The sequence below is a fragment of the Catharus ustulatus genome, chromosome 17 (assembly GCF_009819885.2).
Source record: "Catharus ustulatus isolate bCatUst1 chromosome 17, bCatUst1.pri.v2, whole genome shotgun sequence".
NCBI lineage: Eukaryota > Metazoa > Chordata > Aves > Passeriformes > Turdidae > Catharus > Catharus ustulatus.
The window spans coordinates 7,381,409-7,395,212 of record NC_046237.1 but is presented as its reverse complement, the minus strand read 5'-3'; the positions used below and the strand labels follow the sequence as shown (position 1 = coordinate 7,395,212).

General features: G+C 56.9%; 1 protein-coding gene across 1 annotated transcript; it reads right to left on the bottom strand.

Annotated features, from left to right (window-relative positions):
• Positions 1-1,855: 1,855 nt before the first annotated feature.
• FKBP1A (FKBP prolyl isomerase 1A) lies at positions 1,856-10,920 on the bottom strand. Its single transcript, XM_033074970.1, has 5 exons — positions 10,797-10,920; positions 10,643-10,690; positions 4,750-4,862; positions 3,879-4,031; positions 1,856-2,885 (listed from the first exon to the last, which is right to left on the bottom strand). The coding sequence occupies exons 1-4, from the start codon at positions 10,918-10,920 to the stop codon at positions 3,903-3,905; spliced, it is 414 nt and encodes a 137-aa protein (XP_032930861.1). The 3' UTR covers positions 1,856-2,885; positions 3,879-3,902.
• Positions 10,921-13,804: the final 2,884 nt, after the last annotated feature.

Genomic DNA, 13,804 nt, shown 5'->3' with positions numbered 1-13,804 from the left:
GATGGGGACAGGGATGGCTTTGGGAGGACAGGGAGCAGGGCTGGGGCTGTACCCCCCATGGTGGGGTTCCCCCCCCATATCACTTCTCCTGCCACCCCCAGCAAGTGGTTTGACCCCCCAACTGCCCCCTCCCCTCCACCCCCCCATTATCCTTGCTGGGCTCCACAGGCCCTGCTGGGGGGCAAAGGGGGTTCCCCACTGTGATCCCCTGCGTGGGTGGTGGCTCTGCTGACACCTCACTGCCCTGGCACGTGGGGCTGACGCGGCCGTGACCGGGATCCTGTGTCACACACCCTTCCAGCCATCACTTGGGACACGTGCCAGGTGTGGGAGTCCCATGCAGGTGGAGAAACTGAGGCAGCACAGAGCTCAGCATGGGGTGGCTGGGGCATCCTGCTGCCATGGGCCATCACAATGTCACCTGGGGACCCAGCCCTCCAGCAGCCAGTGGTGACATTCTGCTGTTGGCATTGATGATGCCATGGGCCACCGTGTCCCCAGGAGCCAGGCAGGGGGTTGCTGAGGGTGCTTGGGCAGGCCTGGACCTGGTGGCACCAGCCCAGAGTTCCCTGGCATGGGGCCAGTCCCACCGTGGAGCCGCAGCCAGGCACGTCCCAGCTCCCTGTGCCTCCGCTCTGGCGTGCCAGGCCAGGAGGAAGTGTTTTATTTACTGGTGATATTTTTAGTTGGATGGTGCCCAGCTGCCTTGACCAGCCCAGGACAAAAACAGCCCAAGCTCCAGCAGCAGAGAGAGTCCTACACAGACAGAGAGGATTGCTCCCTGGAGCCTGTTCATTCCCTGAAACCCTCATCCCCACAAAACCACAGCTGGAAGGACTTACCCCCCACCTGCACTCATGGGTGCTGCAGGAGCTATGCAGGGGCTGAGGGCCCAAGGGCAGGGGGCTTCCCTCAGCCTCCCCCCCTGCCCTGACTTAGCCCCAGACAGAAGCCATGGCACTGCCTGGCACCAGTTAATAATTAAAGCAAAAAGCTTTGCAGGAAGAGAAACCCAAACTGGCCTCAAGCTTCCACCCAGAAACGGCCACAGCAACGGACAGAGCAGGGTGCTGGTGCCCCACAAGCTCGTGTTCTGCTTAATTGAGCAGCAATTAAGGGCAGTGTTAATCCCTGCACAGTCCTGTGCAAGCCCCATGCTCCTGGATGCATCCCAATGGCAGGAGCTGCTCCTGCCCCAGGGCCACTGCTCCCTCCAGGACCCATTACACATAAACTTTGCTTGGCAGCTGGGCCAGGCTGTGTTATTGATCGTGGCTGTGTTATCACTTGTGGCACACTGATCAAAGGTTGCCAGCACTGGCCTGCAGTGGTGCCTGAGCAGGTCCTGCATGCAAACAAGCAAAAAGCAGGTGATCTGCTGTGCTCCCTGAGCCACATGCTTTCAAAAAGGACTGAAATAAATCCAGAAAGATACAAGGAAAGGCTTCCCTGGAGCTGCAAGGACCATGGGAACATACATCCATCTATCCTTCATGCTTTCAGTCGGGGCTGAGTCACAACCACAAGGGCATGAGGCCGTGAGGGCAATGCTTAAGAGGTTATGGTGAGGCAATTAATTATGCAAATTCCAGCAGGCCACCATCACCTCCCCACAGAGCACAGGAGCCCCAGGCATCATACTGTGCTCCCAGGGCTGAGCACCTGAGACTCACACTAAGGCACAGCAGCACAGCAGAACAACCCTGGCACAGCACCCAAAGCACCCCATGAGCCTGGCACAGCACCCTACAAGCCCTGAGCAGCACCCACAGCACCCCACACAGCACCCCCAGAGCCCAGCCCCACCCCTGCTGAGCGACAGACGGGCGAGGGAAAAACCTCCAGGACACAGGGCTGAGAAAAGCCAGCATAAAGCGTTTTTATTGCGATAATAAACTTGATACCTTTGTGCGGTGGAGAAGGAAGTGACCAGTGGGAATTTCTGTTACCAATGGACTGGGTAGGGCAGAGGGAGGGGGCACAGGGCACAGCTATGCAACCTGTGAGACCAGGCAAGCAGCGATGACCAGCATCAGGTGGCAGGAGAGAATGGGCAGGTGTGCTCAGAGCAGGGACAACAGGGGGCTGACAGTTCCTTTCCACAGGGGAGAAGGACAGAGGCATTTTTGTTGAGTTGAGCTCCCACCACCTCCCCTGCAGACAGCACCTTCCCTTTGTCCAGTTTTCCTTTTTCTTTAAAGAAAGCTCCATGCTATGGGATTTTCAGGGTGTGGTGGAGCTCTGGTAGAAACCCAACTGCCTAAACCCAAAAGTGGTCTGGAAGGGAAGGCAGGCCCACCGTGAGATGGCAGGGTGAAGCAGGGGCAGAGCAGCACTCCTTTCCCAGAGCAAGCCCACAATGCCCCCAGTGACGCTCCCCAGGGAGCAGGGAAAAGCCAGGCTCCCTTGCTGTCCCATTCCAGGCAGAATTCCTATAAACAAGCCTACTGCTACCTTGCTCTCTGCATCCCTTCAGCCTCAACAACCTCACTCTGCTATGGCTTTTGCAGCAGCAGCAATTTCTGGTTTGAAAACATCATAAATCTGCACCAAAATGAGTAACTAACAGGATTCCTTTTGTTCAAATGACTCCTATCTAAGGTCAGCCCATCTGCGTGCTACTGGGAAAACGCAGTCTACACCTGGAACAAAAATAAGATTAAGAACTTGACCCAAAAAGAGTTGAGGTTTACGGTGTATAGTTTAAAAAGACATAAAAACACGATACAAGGAGGAAGAGTCAGACGCAAAGCTTAGTGACCAAAGGCATTCAATCAAGGTGTAAGGTTATACAATGAGTGTAGTGGACTATCAGGAAAAGCTCCGTACAAAGTCATGTGCACTCTTCTTGAAGCTGAGATTCTGGATTCCTCCATGTGCCAAACCTATGGGGAGAGAGCAGAAGCAGTGTGACAGAGCTGCCTGCCCCATGAGGAGGGAGCATGCCCAGGGCATGGCAGCCTCCACACAAACCACAGGGGGCCCTCAGAGCAGCACTCAAATCTTGATCACAGAGGGGAGCACAGCCCCACCCTGCCCACACCGTGGGGACCCCACCCCAGAGCAGAGGCCCACAGAAACACAGAATAGCCTGGGTTGGAAGGGAACCTAAAGACCCATCTCGTTTCAGCCTGCGCCCACTAGACCAGCTGCTCCAAGCCCCATCCAACCCGGCCTTGGACACTTCCAGGGATGGGGCAGCCACAATTTCTCTGGACAGCCTGTGCCAGAGCGTCTCCACCCTCGCAGAGAAGAATTCCTCCCTAATATCTAATCTAACCCTGCCCTCTGTCAGTGTGAAGCTGTTCTGCCTTGCCCTGTCACTTCAGGGCCTTGTGCCAAGTCCCTCTCCAGCTCTCTTGGAGCCCCTTTAGGCTCTGGAAGGTGCTCCAAGGTCTTCCCAGAGCCTTCTCTTCTCCAGACTGAGCAACTCCAGCTCTTAGCCTGTCTCCATAGCAGAAGTGCTCCAACCCTTGGATCCCAGTCACAGGCTCCAGCCCACACCATCAGCCTCATGCCCTGGCAGCATGAGAGACAGGAGGAGGTGTGGCATCCCAACCGCTTTGGTGCAGCAACAATACTCAGAACCCAAAGCACAAAGAACTGGCACTGCTACACCTCCATGACATGAACCTGCTCTGCCAGGCTGGGAACTTTGCATGTAGCACTGTAGTGACCTGAACCCCAGCTCACCAGACTCCCAAGGGCAGCTTCTACCCACAGCCACAAACCTGCTCTGTTCATCTCATATTCCCTACTACTGCCCACTCCCTCCTCTCGCCCCCATCCCACTTCCCCACACTGTCCCAAGATCAAACACAGGGGCCTTGAGCTGTCCTCAATCCACACAGTCCCTGACAGAAGCTGCCCCTCCTTACCCGAGGACAGGGTGCTGGGATGGGTCATTCCAATTTCATGAGCTCCACGTCAAAAATTAGAGTGGCGTTTGGTGGGATGATCCCTGGGTGGCCAGTGGAGCCGTAGGCGTAATCTGGGGAGATGGTCATCTTTGCTCGCTGACCAACACTCATCTGGGGCAGGGACAGAAACACAGGGATGTCAGGAGATGGGCACAACTACCAGGTGAGTGACAGAGGACACACCTGTCCCCACTGCTTTCCCCACACTGGCCAAGAGCAAGGACCCAGGCTGCACAAACCAGAGGAATGGGAAGAATGTCAGAGGGAAAAGGTAGGCAGCACAGGCTGGAAAAGGAGCAGGGCTTGAGATGTCCTTCACACAAGGGAAGGCAGGGAATGCTAGGCCATTCCCTCCAGCCACCAGCATACTTGTGCCTGTTTGTGTTACCAGCACGGCACAGAATGAGCAGCGTCACACGGGCAGGAGCTGAAGCTGTGCTGTGCCCACAGCGTGGGATCACAGCCTGGAGCTGTGCTGTGCCCACCAGCCCTCCCTCTGCGTGGGCTCTGGAGCCCAGGAGGCCTGAGCGCTCCCGCCGTGCTCGTTTAGAGCTAACTCAGTGCAGAAATGTCACCGCTGAGTCACCGGCGTGCCGTAGGTGTTGCTGGGGCCTGGCCCGGCTCTGTTCCTGCCAGCTGGCAGGTGGCAATGCAGAAGGTGATATTCACACCCACACCTCCCAGCGCCGAGGGGGTGGAACAGGGGAATAAAATAAAAAAATAATAAAAGAGGGAACGAGCTGCATGCACACTGATTGCTGCCCACGCTGCAGCTCCTGGCGCAGCACAGCCTGGCACGGGGAGCGCGAGGCAGAGGAGCTGTGGGTACCTGAGCGACTCCTTCCTCCCAGCCACGGATCACCTCCTGCTTGCCCATCACAAACTTGAACGGCTTGTTCCTGTCGCGGGAGGAATCAAACTTCTTCCCATCCTCCAGCATACCTGGGGAGAGAGAGGGAGGTGATGGTGATACAGGGACAGAGCCACGCGCACTGATGTGAGATGCTGTGACCTGGCAGCCTGAGCAAGTGACAGTCACATGGCTCTGAGTCAAAGATGTGTCTCAGCTTGTCCTCCTCTTCCCTGGGAAGCACCTGTACAGGAAGGGAAACCCCTGCAGCATCACCCATTCTGGGGCAGAGAAGGATGATATTTAAATGTTTTGACCCAAAGAGAACTGCTCCTCTGGGCCAGGATCAAGGACAGACAGGGGAGCAGATGGATGAGGAAAGAAAACCTTGCCCACCTTGCAGCACCACCGACAGCCATTTATGAGGCAGCATGATCCGACCTCGTGCTTCCCATCCCACCAGAAAACACACCTCTCACTCCTCACCAGGCACCCAAAACACTGATGACACTGCCCCATCTGGAGGCTGTGACTGGCCTCCAGCCCTGCCCGTGCCCAGCTGATCTAAGCTTAATCCCTCCTGGACCCAGGAATGACGACAGGGAGAGGCAGCACCAAGTGCTGGATGCATGTGCCTGGGGCAGCCCTCGTTCCTCAGCATGGGCTGAGCCAGGCTGATATCCCCAGAGCTAAATATAACTCCCCAACATGAGCTAAGGAGGAATTTCCTCCCCTCCCTTGCTCCCTGCCTGACCTTCTTGGGGAATCTTGGAGCTGGCACTGCCTTATAGGAGCAGTAACTCCACCAGTCAGCTCCAGCTCTGAATTAACACAGCCAGTGCCCTGTACAATAAGCCCTCTGTGATAAGAGCAAAATTAAACTTTCTTCCAAAACACTTCTTCACTTCACAAAAAAGCCCAAAATCCTGCTATCCTGGCTGGAAAGTGCTCTACAGTCTTGAAAAACCAAACTTCCTCAGGATGGCATGGGGCAGATTGACTTCCCTTTGCCAGAGCACATGTGCAAGGGAAAATGTGTCTGGTGAAAAAGATGGGATGGGGAAGCTCAGCCCCTACTTGCACAGTGACCACAGGGAACGGCACAAAGGGACCAGCAGCCACAGTGATGGGAAATGTTCAATGGAAAGAAGGGAATGGGAGAAAATACATCATCTTTGCAGGGGCAATAAGGACCCAGACCTGTGGGCTCCTCTCAGGGAGCAGAATTAAGCTTTTAATTTAACAGACAGCAAAAATCCCTTCGTGTTGAGCATCAGCTCAGCCGGTCACGCTGTAGCCCTGGACTTTGGAATAGTAAATCTGGAGCTCTCTCATTTCCTCCTTCCAGGATAAACCTCTTGTTGCTGAACCTGCTTCCAGGCCTGTCTGGCACTGCTCCTCGCTCCTGTCCGCTGGCCCTGCTCCCGCCTGGCAGCAGGGACATGGGGCAGGCCATGCCGGCTGGCACCAGCAGCGCTGCCTGGCTGTGGCCCCAGCTGACCCTGACTCAGCTCCGAGCCCTCTGGCGCTCACACGGGTCGAGGTGGCTGAGGAGGCACAGAGAGGACAGCTCTGCCACCCTCGCCCTGGACACCCATCAAGGAAAAACCCCAGAGGCCATGCAGCACAACGCCCTGCTTGTCACAGCAAGCAGGCCTACTGGGATGCCCGCGGGGCATTTGCAGCCAGGCAAAGTGAATCCCATTAGATTGTCCTGACCAGGGAATGCAGAGGCATCAGCAGCAGTGCAGGAGATGCTGCCAACCCTGGAGTGGATGGCACTGCCTGAGCCCGCTGCCAAGCTCACCTGTCCCAATCCAGCCTCAGGAACTTGTTTCAGAGCTGGCAGAAGAGAGGGATTGTTGGACTATGCTGGTTGCAGCAGCCTGAGGGATCGATCACTCAGCTCTCCCAAATCAGGATGGAGAAGGTCATATGTGGGAGCCTGGCCGTGCTCCCCCATCATGCCAGCAGGAAAAACAAAGAGTCTCCAATCCCTCGGAGACTGCATCTTCATCTCAGGCACTTCCTCTGCCCACAAGCCTCCTGGGAGATTTCTCCAGCCCTGGACAAGTATGAGTAACCATTTCCTCATCCCTGCCATCCCTGAGCAAGGAGATAACAAGATCTTAAAGCTATTACGGAGGCAAAGCATCCTCTGGCAAAAGCAGCTGCTCCAGCAGAGCCCCAGGACCAGCAGACAGCCCCTGGCACATCCCAGCTTATCCAAGCATATGGGTTCCATATTTGTCACCCTCAGTCCTGCAAGGATGGCAGAGCTCACATAGGTGGATTATGGAGACTAACTTGCCCTGGCTCTATCCTAGAAGAATCTGAACTCCCAGAGGTCTCAGGAAATCACAGTGATGAAGAAGAGAGAGCCCTACAGCTGAGGCTGCAGCAGCCATGGGATGGAGTGGGGGCTCTGGAGCACAGCCCCAGCCGGGCAGCATGGTGCTGCCAGGTCTCTGCCACACTTGGCAGGCAGGAGCTGGGAGACGCTGGCTGCAACGTGCGACTTGGCTCCGGGCCCCCTGGGCGGGCAGAGGCAGCAGAGAGCAGTGCTGGAGCAGGCAGAGTCAGCCCTGGGACAAACCTGCCGGGTCGGGTTCTGCCAGGGGTGCGGAGCCCCACCCGCACCCCTCCATCCCCTCCGGGGTGCTGATCCTTGGCACGGCCATTGCCCAGGGGCTCCGGCACAAAGCCAGCCTCCCAAGGAGAGGCAGGAAGAGACCAGAGCAGTGGGACAGGCACCTCTGCTCCAGCTGGGACAGGATAGAAAACCCTTGCCAGAAGCCCTGGAATACCCAGCATGCTCCAAACCCCTGCTCAGGGCAGGGATGCCTGGATGAAGTTCAATCCTGCCTCCACCAGCACTCTCTATCACTTAAGCCCACCCCATTATCATCCACAGCTGGATGGGGAGAGGCTCTGCCCACTACTGTTAAAGCCTGGCAGGACAGAGGACCCCAGTGCAGTCAGGGAAGGGGTGCAGGAGATGGCGCTGAGCTCCCACAGTTGCCACAAACCATGGACTGGCAGTCACACGCCTTGGGAGGAAACAAAACCACAGGGCATTCACTGAGCAGTGGGAGAGCATTGAGGACAGCACCCAGAGCAGCCGGGGGAGCTGCCCCAGGGACTGTGCACAGGTGCTAGGGTGGACAGCAGTCCCCTCAGTGCTATCCTGCTGGAGAAATGCAGTTTCCTCCAGTATCCCTCTCTGCTCCAAGCCCAACTCCCTCAGAGACCCCACATGCTGAGTGCGCTTTGCCAAACAGGCAAAGCCATTTGGCCAATCCATGTCAGATTTTCTCCTGTCCTGGCACTCCCCAGAATGACTATGGCCCCCCATTTCCCCTTCTGAAGTGTAGTGGGGTGCCCACAGTCTCCCCATACAGCTGGGCCCCCTGGCATCAGTACTGCAGGAGCCCCAACTGCACAGCACCCCCACTCTGCTCCCTGCTCTGACTCAGGGGGGCTTAGCTCTGCTGGCCCCCAATTCACATCCTCTCCCCACTGACTCACTCCCACACTCTGTTCCATTCCATGCCAGTTGCTGCAAGCAAAGCAAAGTGTGCTGAACACACTGGGCACATCGGGGAACTTTATCCTTGATTTAGTTCCTTAAAGAGCCCAGCATAGCAGATTTCATATCAAAGGCTTTTTTGGACACCCCATGGCACAAGCTCTCCACAAAAACACTCAGGACCTGGAAGGAAGGAGAGGGAACAGGTTCAATTCCATCAGCTCCCCCCATACATTTCCATCTCTGCAATCCCAGCATAAGCAACTGGCATCTCCAAGGAGGAGGCCCAGAGGTTGCTCTTCTCTCCACCTCTTTCCTCTGCGCTGCCCTCCTGCACCCCAGCTGTCCGTCCATCCTGGGATGCTCTTAGCAGGGCCATGCCCCATGGAGCAGAAGCTTGGGCACAGGCAGAAGCAGCCACTGGTTGACCAAGCTGCCTCCCCACAGTCCCTCACCCTTAGATCACTGTTTTTTTTCCAAGTGGTTTCTACCCAAACCACTGTACATCCATAGGCAGCACAGGGAGAGCTGCCTCCTGCATACCACAGACGGGATCTCCCCAGCACTGGAGCAAAGGGCAGCTGGGGACGGAGCCAACGCAGGGCTCTGGAAGGAGTCCTGGAGCTCAGCACCTCCAGCACTGCACTGTGCCACCATCCTTGATGCTGCTCTGGGATCGGAGAGCGTTGCAACCGGGCTGGGAATCAAAGGTTTGTAAGGTTCCCCATGAGCCAAACCCCGCTGCTGTCTCTGGCAGGGCTGGCTGCAGGAACTGCGCTGCCGACGCAGGGAAATGGCATCAGGGCCTGGAGGTGTTTGATTCCTGCTGCCTGCCGAGGCGGGGGGGGCAGGAGCTGCCTGCAGACGGAATGGGGGTGGGGATAAAGGACAAATGGAGACAATAATAACAAAAAAATAAAATAAAGGAAATTAGAGAACCGCTCCCAGGCGCAGCAGATGACTGCTGCTGGGGAGGGTCCGTTGTGAGCAAGTCACCACGTAGCACTTTGCCTGAAGCACCGTGACGTGGGGACAGGATGCTGGTGACCCCAAACAGTTCTGCTGGGGTGGGGGACGGAGCTGGGGGAGATCAGCCAAGCTCCAGCAGCGCTGCAGGAGGATAGAGCCGGCGCAGAGAGCCAGAGGGTTGGGAGCCGGGAGGGCTGGCAGGCGGCAGGACTGGCCCACCGGGAGCCACTTGACTGCCTGCCAGCCTCTCTTTGTTCTTCCACCGGCAGAGGAAACGGGGCGGCCGGGCAGACCAAGCTGTTTCCTCTCCCTGCTGACGAGGGAACGGGAAGGACGGGGGAGATGGAAGAGCAGCAGATGGGCTGGATGCCCGCCGAGCCCTCCCAGCAGGCCAGGCCCCGTTCTGCAGAGAGGGGCACCCCCAGCCCCCCAAGGGGAGCGAGGGGAGGCAAAAAGCGCTGGGGCGGGAAAGGGAATTGGTTATTAGCAAAAAACAGTCACAAATGAGTCATTAACTCATTTTTACCATGCCGATGAGCCAACGCTGTACAAAAGGCAGCCGAGGGGGACAAGAGCCCCCAGAGTGATCCCCAAAGCATTTTTCTGGGGTCCCAAGGTTGGTTTCTTACCCCCCAGCCTTCCTCGCAGAAGGCTGGTGCAGGACATGACCCTCCCTGGTTTTGGGGCAGCCCCTCATCAAAGCACAGCCCCGATCACTTAACAGCGCCCTGGTTACCTACACTGGGGTCCCTCCAAAAAACCCCAGGATGCGGGTCCGGGGCGGCCCCACGGGTACCCTGGTGTCACCCCACAAGGGAGGAGGGACTGGGGCAGGACCGGGGAGGGGATTGCACTCCTGCGGGGAGCTGTGGCAGGAGGGACCCCGCTATGGAGACGCAGACCTCAAAGCTCCCGGGGCTGACTCGTGGAGCCCGTGAGGGCTCCGGGCCCGCCGCCCCACAGCCCACGGGTCTCGGCTGCCCTGGGACCCCCACGGCTCTACCCGGGGTGCCCCCGCCTGCGCCCGGCGTCCCCTCCGGGTCGTTCCCCAGTGCACCCCCAAAAAGAAGGCTGGACACGCGTGGGAAAGGCCCCTTCATTGAAAAGGCTGCGGGTAATACGGGGATAACGGGGGCTCCCCACGGCCACGGGGCACCGACAGGACCTCCATGCCCACCCCAGCGCCCCCCGGAGAGGCCTCCATAGCGGCCCGGACCCCCGTCTTCCCCACAGAGCGCCGCGGCCCATCCGAGCCGCCGCGCCCGGGGTCCCTGCAGGCAGCCGGGGGCGGGGGGGTGGCAGGCCCCGCTCCCTCGGTGTCCAGCCCGGTCCGACCCTGCCGCCCCTCCGCTCCTGGGGCCGCCCCGCACTCACCCGTGTAGTGCACCACGCAGGTCTGGCCGCGCTTGGGGAACGTCCGCCCTGCGGGGAGACACGCGCCATCACCCCGCGGCACCGGGACCCGCACCGGGAGCCGCGGGGAGGGCAGGGAGAAGGGGTAGGGGGGAGCGGGCTCGCCGCGGCTCACCGTCGCCGGGGGCGATGGTCTCCACATGCACGCCCATGCCGGTGCCGGTGCCGCTCGCACCCGCAGCGCCCGCAGCCCGACGGAGGAGGGGCCGCGTGTGCGCAGCCGCGGCAGTCACCGCCATAGAGCCCGCCCGTCACTTCCATAGATCCCGCCCGACCTTCCATAGATCCCGCCCGGCGGTGCCGCCCTGGCCGCCGCCATCTTCCGCCCCCCCGCCCGCCGCCATCTCGGCACCGCGCGGTTGCCGGGGGAACGCGGGCCCGGCCATGAGGGACCCTCCGGGCGCGGGGCCCTGCGGGCTTTGCCCCTTTATCGCCATTTCCAGCCCGCACAGCCGCGGGCTGCGTGGCCCAGCACAGAATCAATTAGGTTGGAAAAGACCTTTGAGATTAGCGAGTTCAACCTCTGACCTAACACCACCATGTCAAGCAGACCAGGGCACTGAGCTCCACGTCCAGTCTTTCCTTTAACACCTCAGGGACGATGACTCCATCAGCTCCTTGGGCAACCCATTCCAAAGTCTAATCACCCTTCCTGTGAAGGTATTACACCTAAGGTCCAATCTAAACCTGCCCTGGTGCATCTTAAGACCATGTTCTCTCATGTCCTTTGTTCCACTGGACTGGACACAGTCAAGGCCACAGTGCAGACCCAGGGCTCCTTGGATGCCCCAAAGGCCAACAGCATCCTGGCCTGTGCCCGCCCCGGTGTGACCAGCAGGACCAGGGCAGTGCCCGTCCCCTCTGCTTGGCACTGCTGAGGCACCTTGAATTCTATCATGAGTTCTGGGCCCTTCACTTCAAGAAGGACATCGAAGAGCTGGGAAAGGGGCAGGAGCACCAGGAGAGACTGAGAGAGCTGGGGGGGCTCAGCCTGGAGAAAATGAGGCTCAGGGCCTCGTTCTCTACAGCTCCTAGACAGGAGGGTGCAGCCAGGTGGGCGCCAGGCTCTGCTCAAGGGAGCAAGGGACTAGACAAGAAAAAAAGCCTCAGGTTGTGCCAGAAGAGGTTTGTGTTGGATATTGATGAAAATTTGTTCAAAAGGATGATCAGACACCAGCACAGGGCAGTGGAGTCATCATTCCCAAAGGACTTTAAAAGACATGTGGATGTGCACTTGGGGACATGGTTTAGTGGTGGCCTTGGTCATGCTGGGATTTGATGATCTTAAATGTCTTTTCCAACCACAACAATTCTGTGATTAATGCTGCTCCCCACTGTGCAAATGGAGGTCAGTGCTGCCCCTGTATTGCTGGGACAGGCTCAGCAAAAGATATGCAGGTTTGAACAATCCCACACTCAAAAGGACTTTTTTCTGATAACAGCAGCAACTATTTTCTTTTTTGGTCAAAAAAAGAATCACTCCAGGCACAGGATTTTTGCCTCAAAGTGTCCTATTTCTTTACTTCAAGGAGGTGAACTTGAGCCTCCACAGGGGAACAGAGAAGTTCCAAGGACAGCCAAGAGACTAATAGAAAGCCAGGATTCTCAGCAAGTGCATTAAAATGGGACATAAGAGGAGGAGATTCTTAAAATAACAGATAATAGCATGAAGCACGTTTTACTTGCTTCTGGCCCTTGCTTGTATCTTTTAAATACTGAAATACCAAGGGTGGGTTTTTTTCTTGTTTGATACCATAGCATTATGTTTTACATTTAACCTCCAACACACCAAAAGTCTGATGGTCCCTGACTTCCCACATCAGGAGGGCAGATGTGTGAGGCCCTGGGTCAAGGTGAAAAATAAAGGGTAGAAAAAGGGGCATGTTCTCATCCCTTTGTAGTAATGCTGTCTTTGCTGAGAGCTGGGTGTGCTCTCTACAGGAACTAGTGATAAACAAGGATCTGAAAGGGGAAAATGCTGCTGGATGTAAGCCCATGCTGGAGCCCTTGCCTCACTGGTGCAGGCACGCTTGCACACGTCAGACACAGCAGCTCTTGCTCTGGGTGGGGTGTTTTGGGTTTTTTTGGGTTTTTTTTTGAAATCCCTGGCATAACCTGCTCATCTTACCAGCAGCAAGGTCACTGCAACAGGGGCATGGTGCTCAGCCAGGTTTGACCAACCCCTCACTGCTCAGGGTCCAGCTGTCAAACCCAGGACAGGTTCAGGTCACATTCTGGTGCCTAAACTCTTGAGAAAGCACAAAGGCTTGAAAACTAGTGAATTACTGCCCCAGTCATTCCCTGCCCTCAGGCTCATCCGCTGACAGAACTGACAAAGTCAGAAATGCCAAGAGGGACAAGCGTGACCATTGAGATTTAATACTGTAAAAAATAAAAGGGACATTCTTTGAGCTACAGAAACACCACCCCAGGCAGCAGTGGGCTGCCAGGCACCACACACACCAGCAGCTGCGGATTTGCTGGAGGGAAGGACGGATCTACAGAGGGATCTAGGTAGGCTGAATCAATGGTCCAAGGCCAAAGGTATGAGATTCAACAAGGACAAGTGCCAGGTACTGCCCTCAGGTCACAGCAACCACATGCAGTGCTCCAGATTTGGGACAAAGTGTCTGGAAATCTGGGAGGAGATCTGAGGGTGCTGGACAGCAGCAGCTGAACTTGAGCTTGTGTGTGCTCAGGAGGGCAAGAAGGGCAGTGGCACCTGGATGAGCAATAGTGTGGCCAGCAGGACCAGGGCAGGGACCCTGCTCCTGTGCTTTTCCTAAATCCAGAGGCAGCCAGATTGGAAGCAGTAGCAGGGTGCAATGCATTCCAGCACCTGACCAGACTGAGCCAGGTGGTCCCAAGGAAGAGCTTTCATTCTCCATAAAACTAAACAACAATAAAGGGGAAAAAAAAAAAAGTGAAAAACATGAGGTTCTTTGTGCGTCAGAGAAACGATTTTGAACCGGGGCTGCTGTGACCGTCCTGACACTGCTCTCAAACACCATCGCCCCATTGATCGCAGTGTTGCACCATGAGACTTAAGGCTTTGCATTAATTCATCGCACAACTGGGGAGCAATTTGCTCAAATCCTGCCAGTGTGCACCAGACTGGAGAGC

Excerpts from the sequence above, each read along its gene's own strand:
- FKBP1A (XM_033074970.1), bottom strand. The coding sequence starts at position 10,920 with ATGGCGGTGACTGCCGCGGCTGCGCACACGCGGCCCCTCCTCCGTCGG. Across the intron at positions 10,691-10,796 it reads GACCATCGCCCCCGGCGACG|GGCGGACGTTCCCCAAGCGC; the intron begins GTGAGCCGCGGC and ends GTCTCCCCGCAG. Across the intron at positions 4,032-4,749 it reads GGGAGGAAGGAGTCGCTCAG|ATGAGTGTTGGTCAGCGAGC; the intron begins GTACCCACAGCT and ends TCCCTGCCCCAG.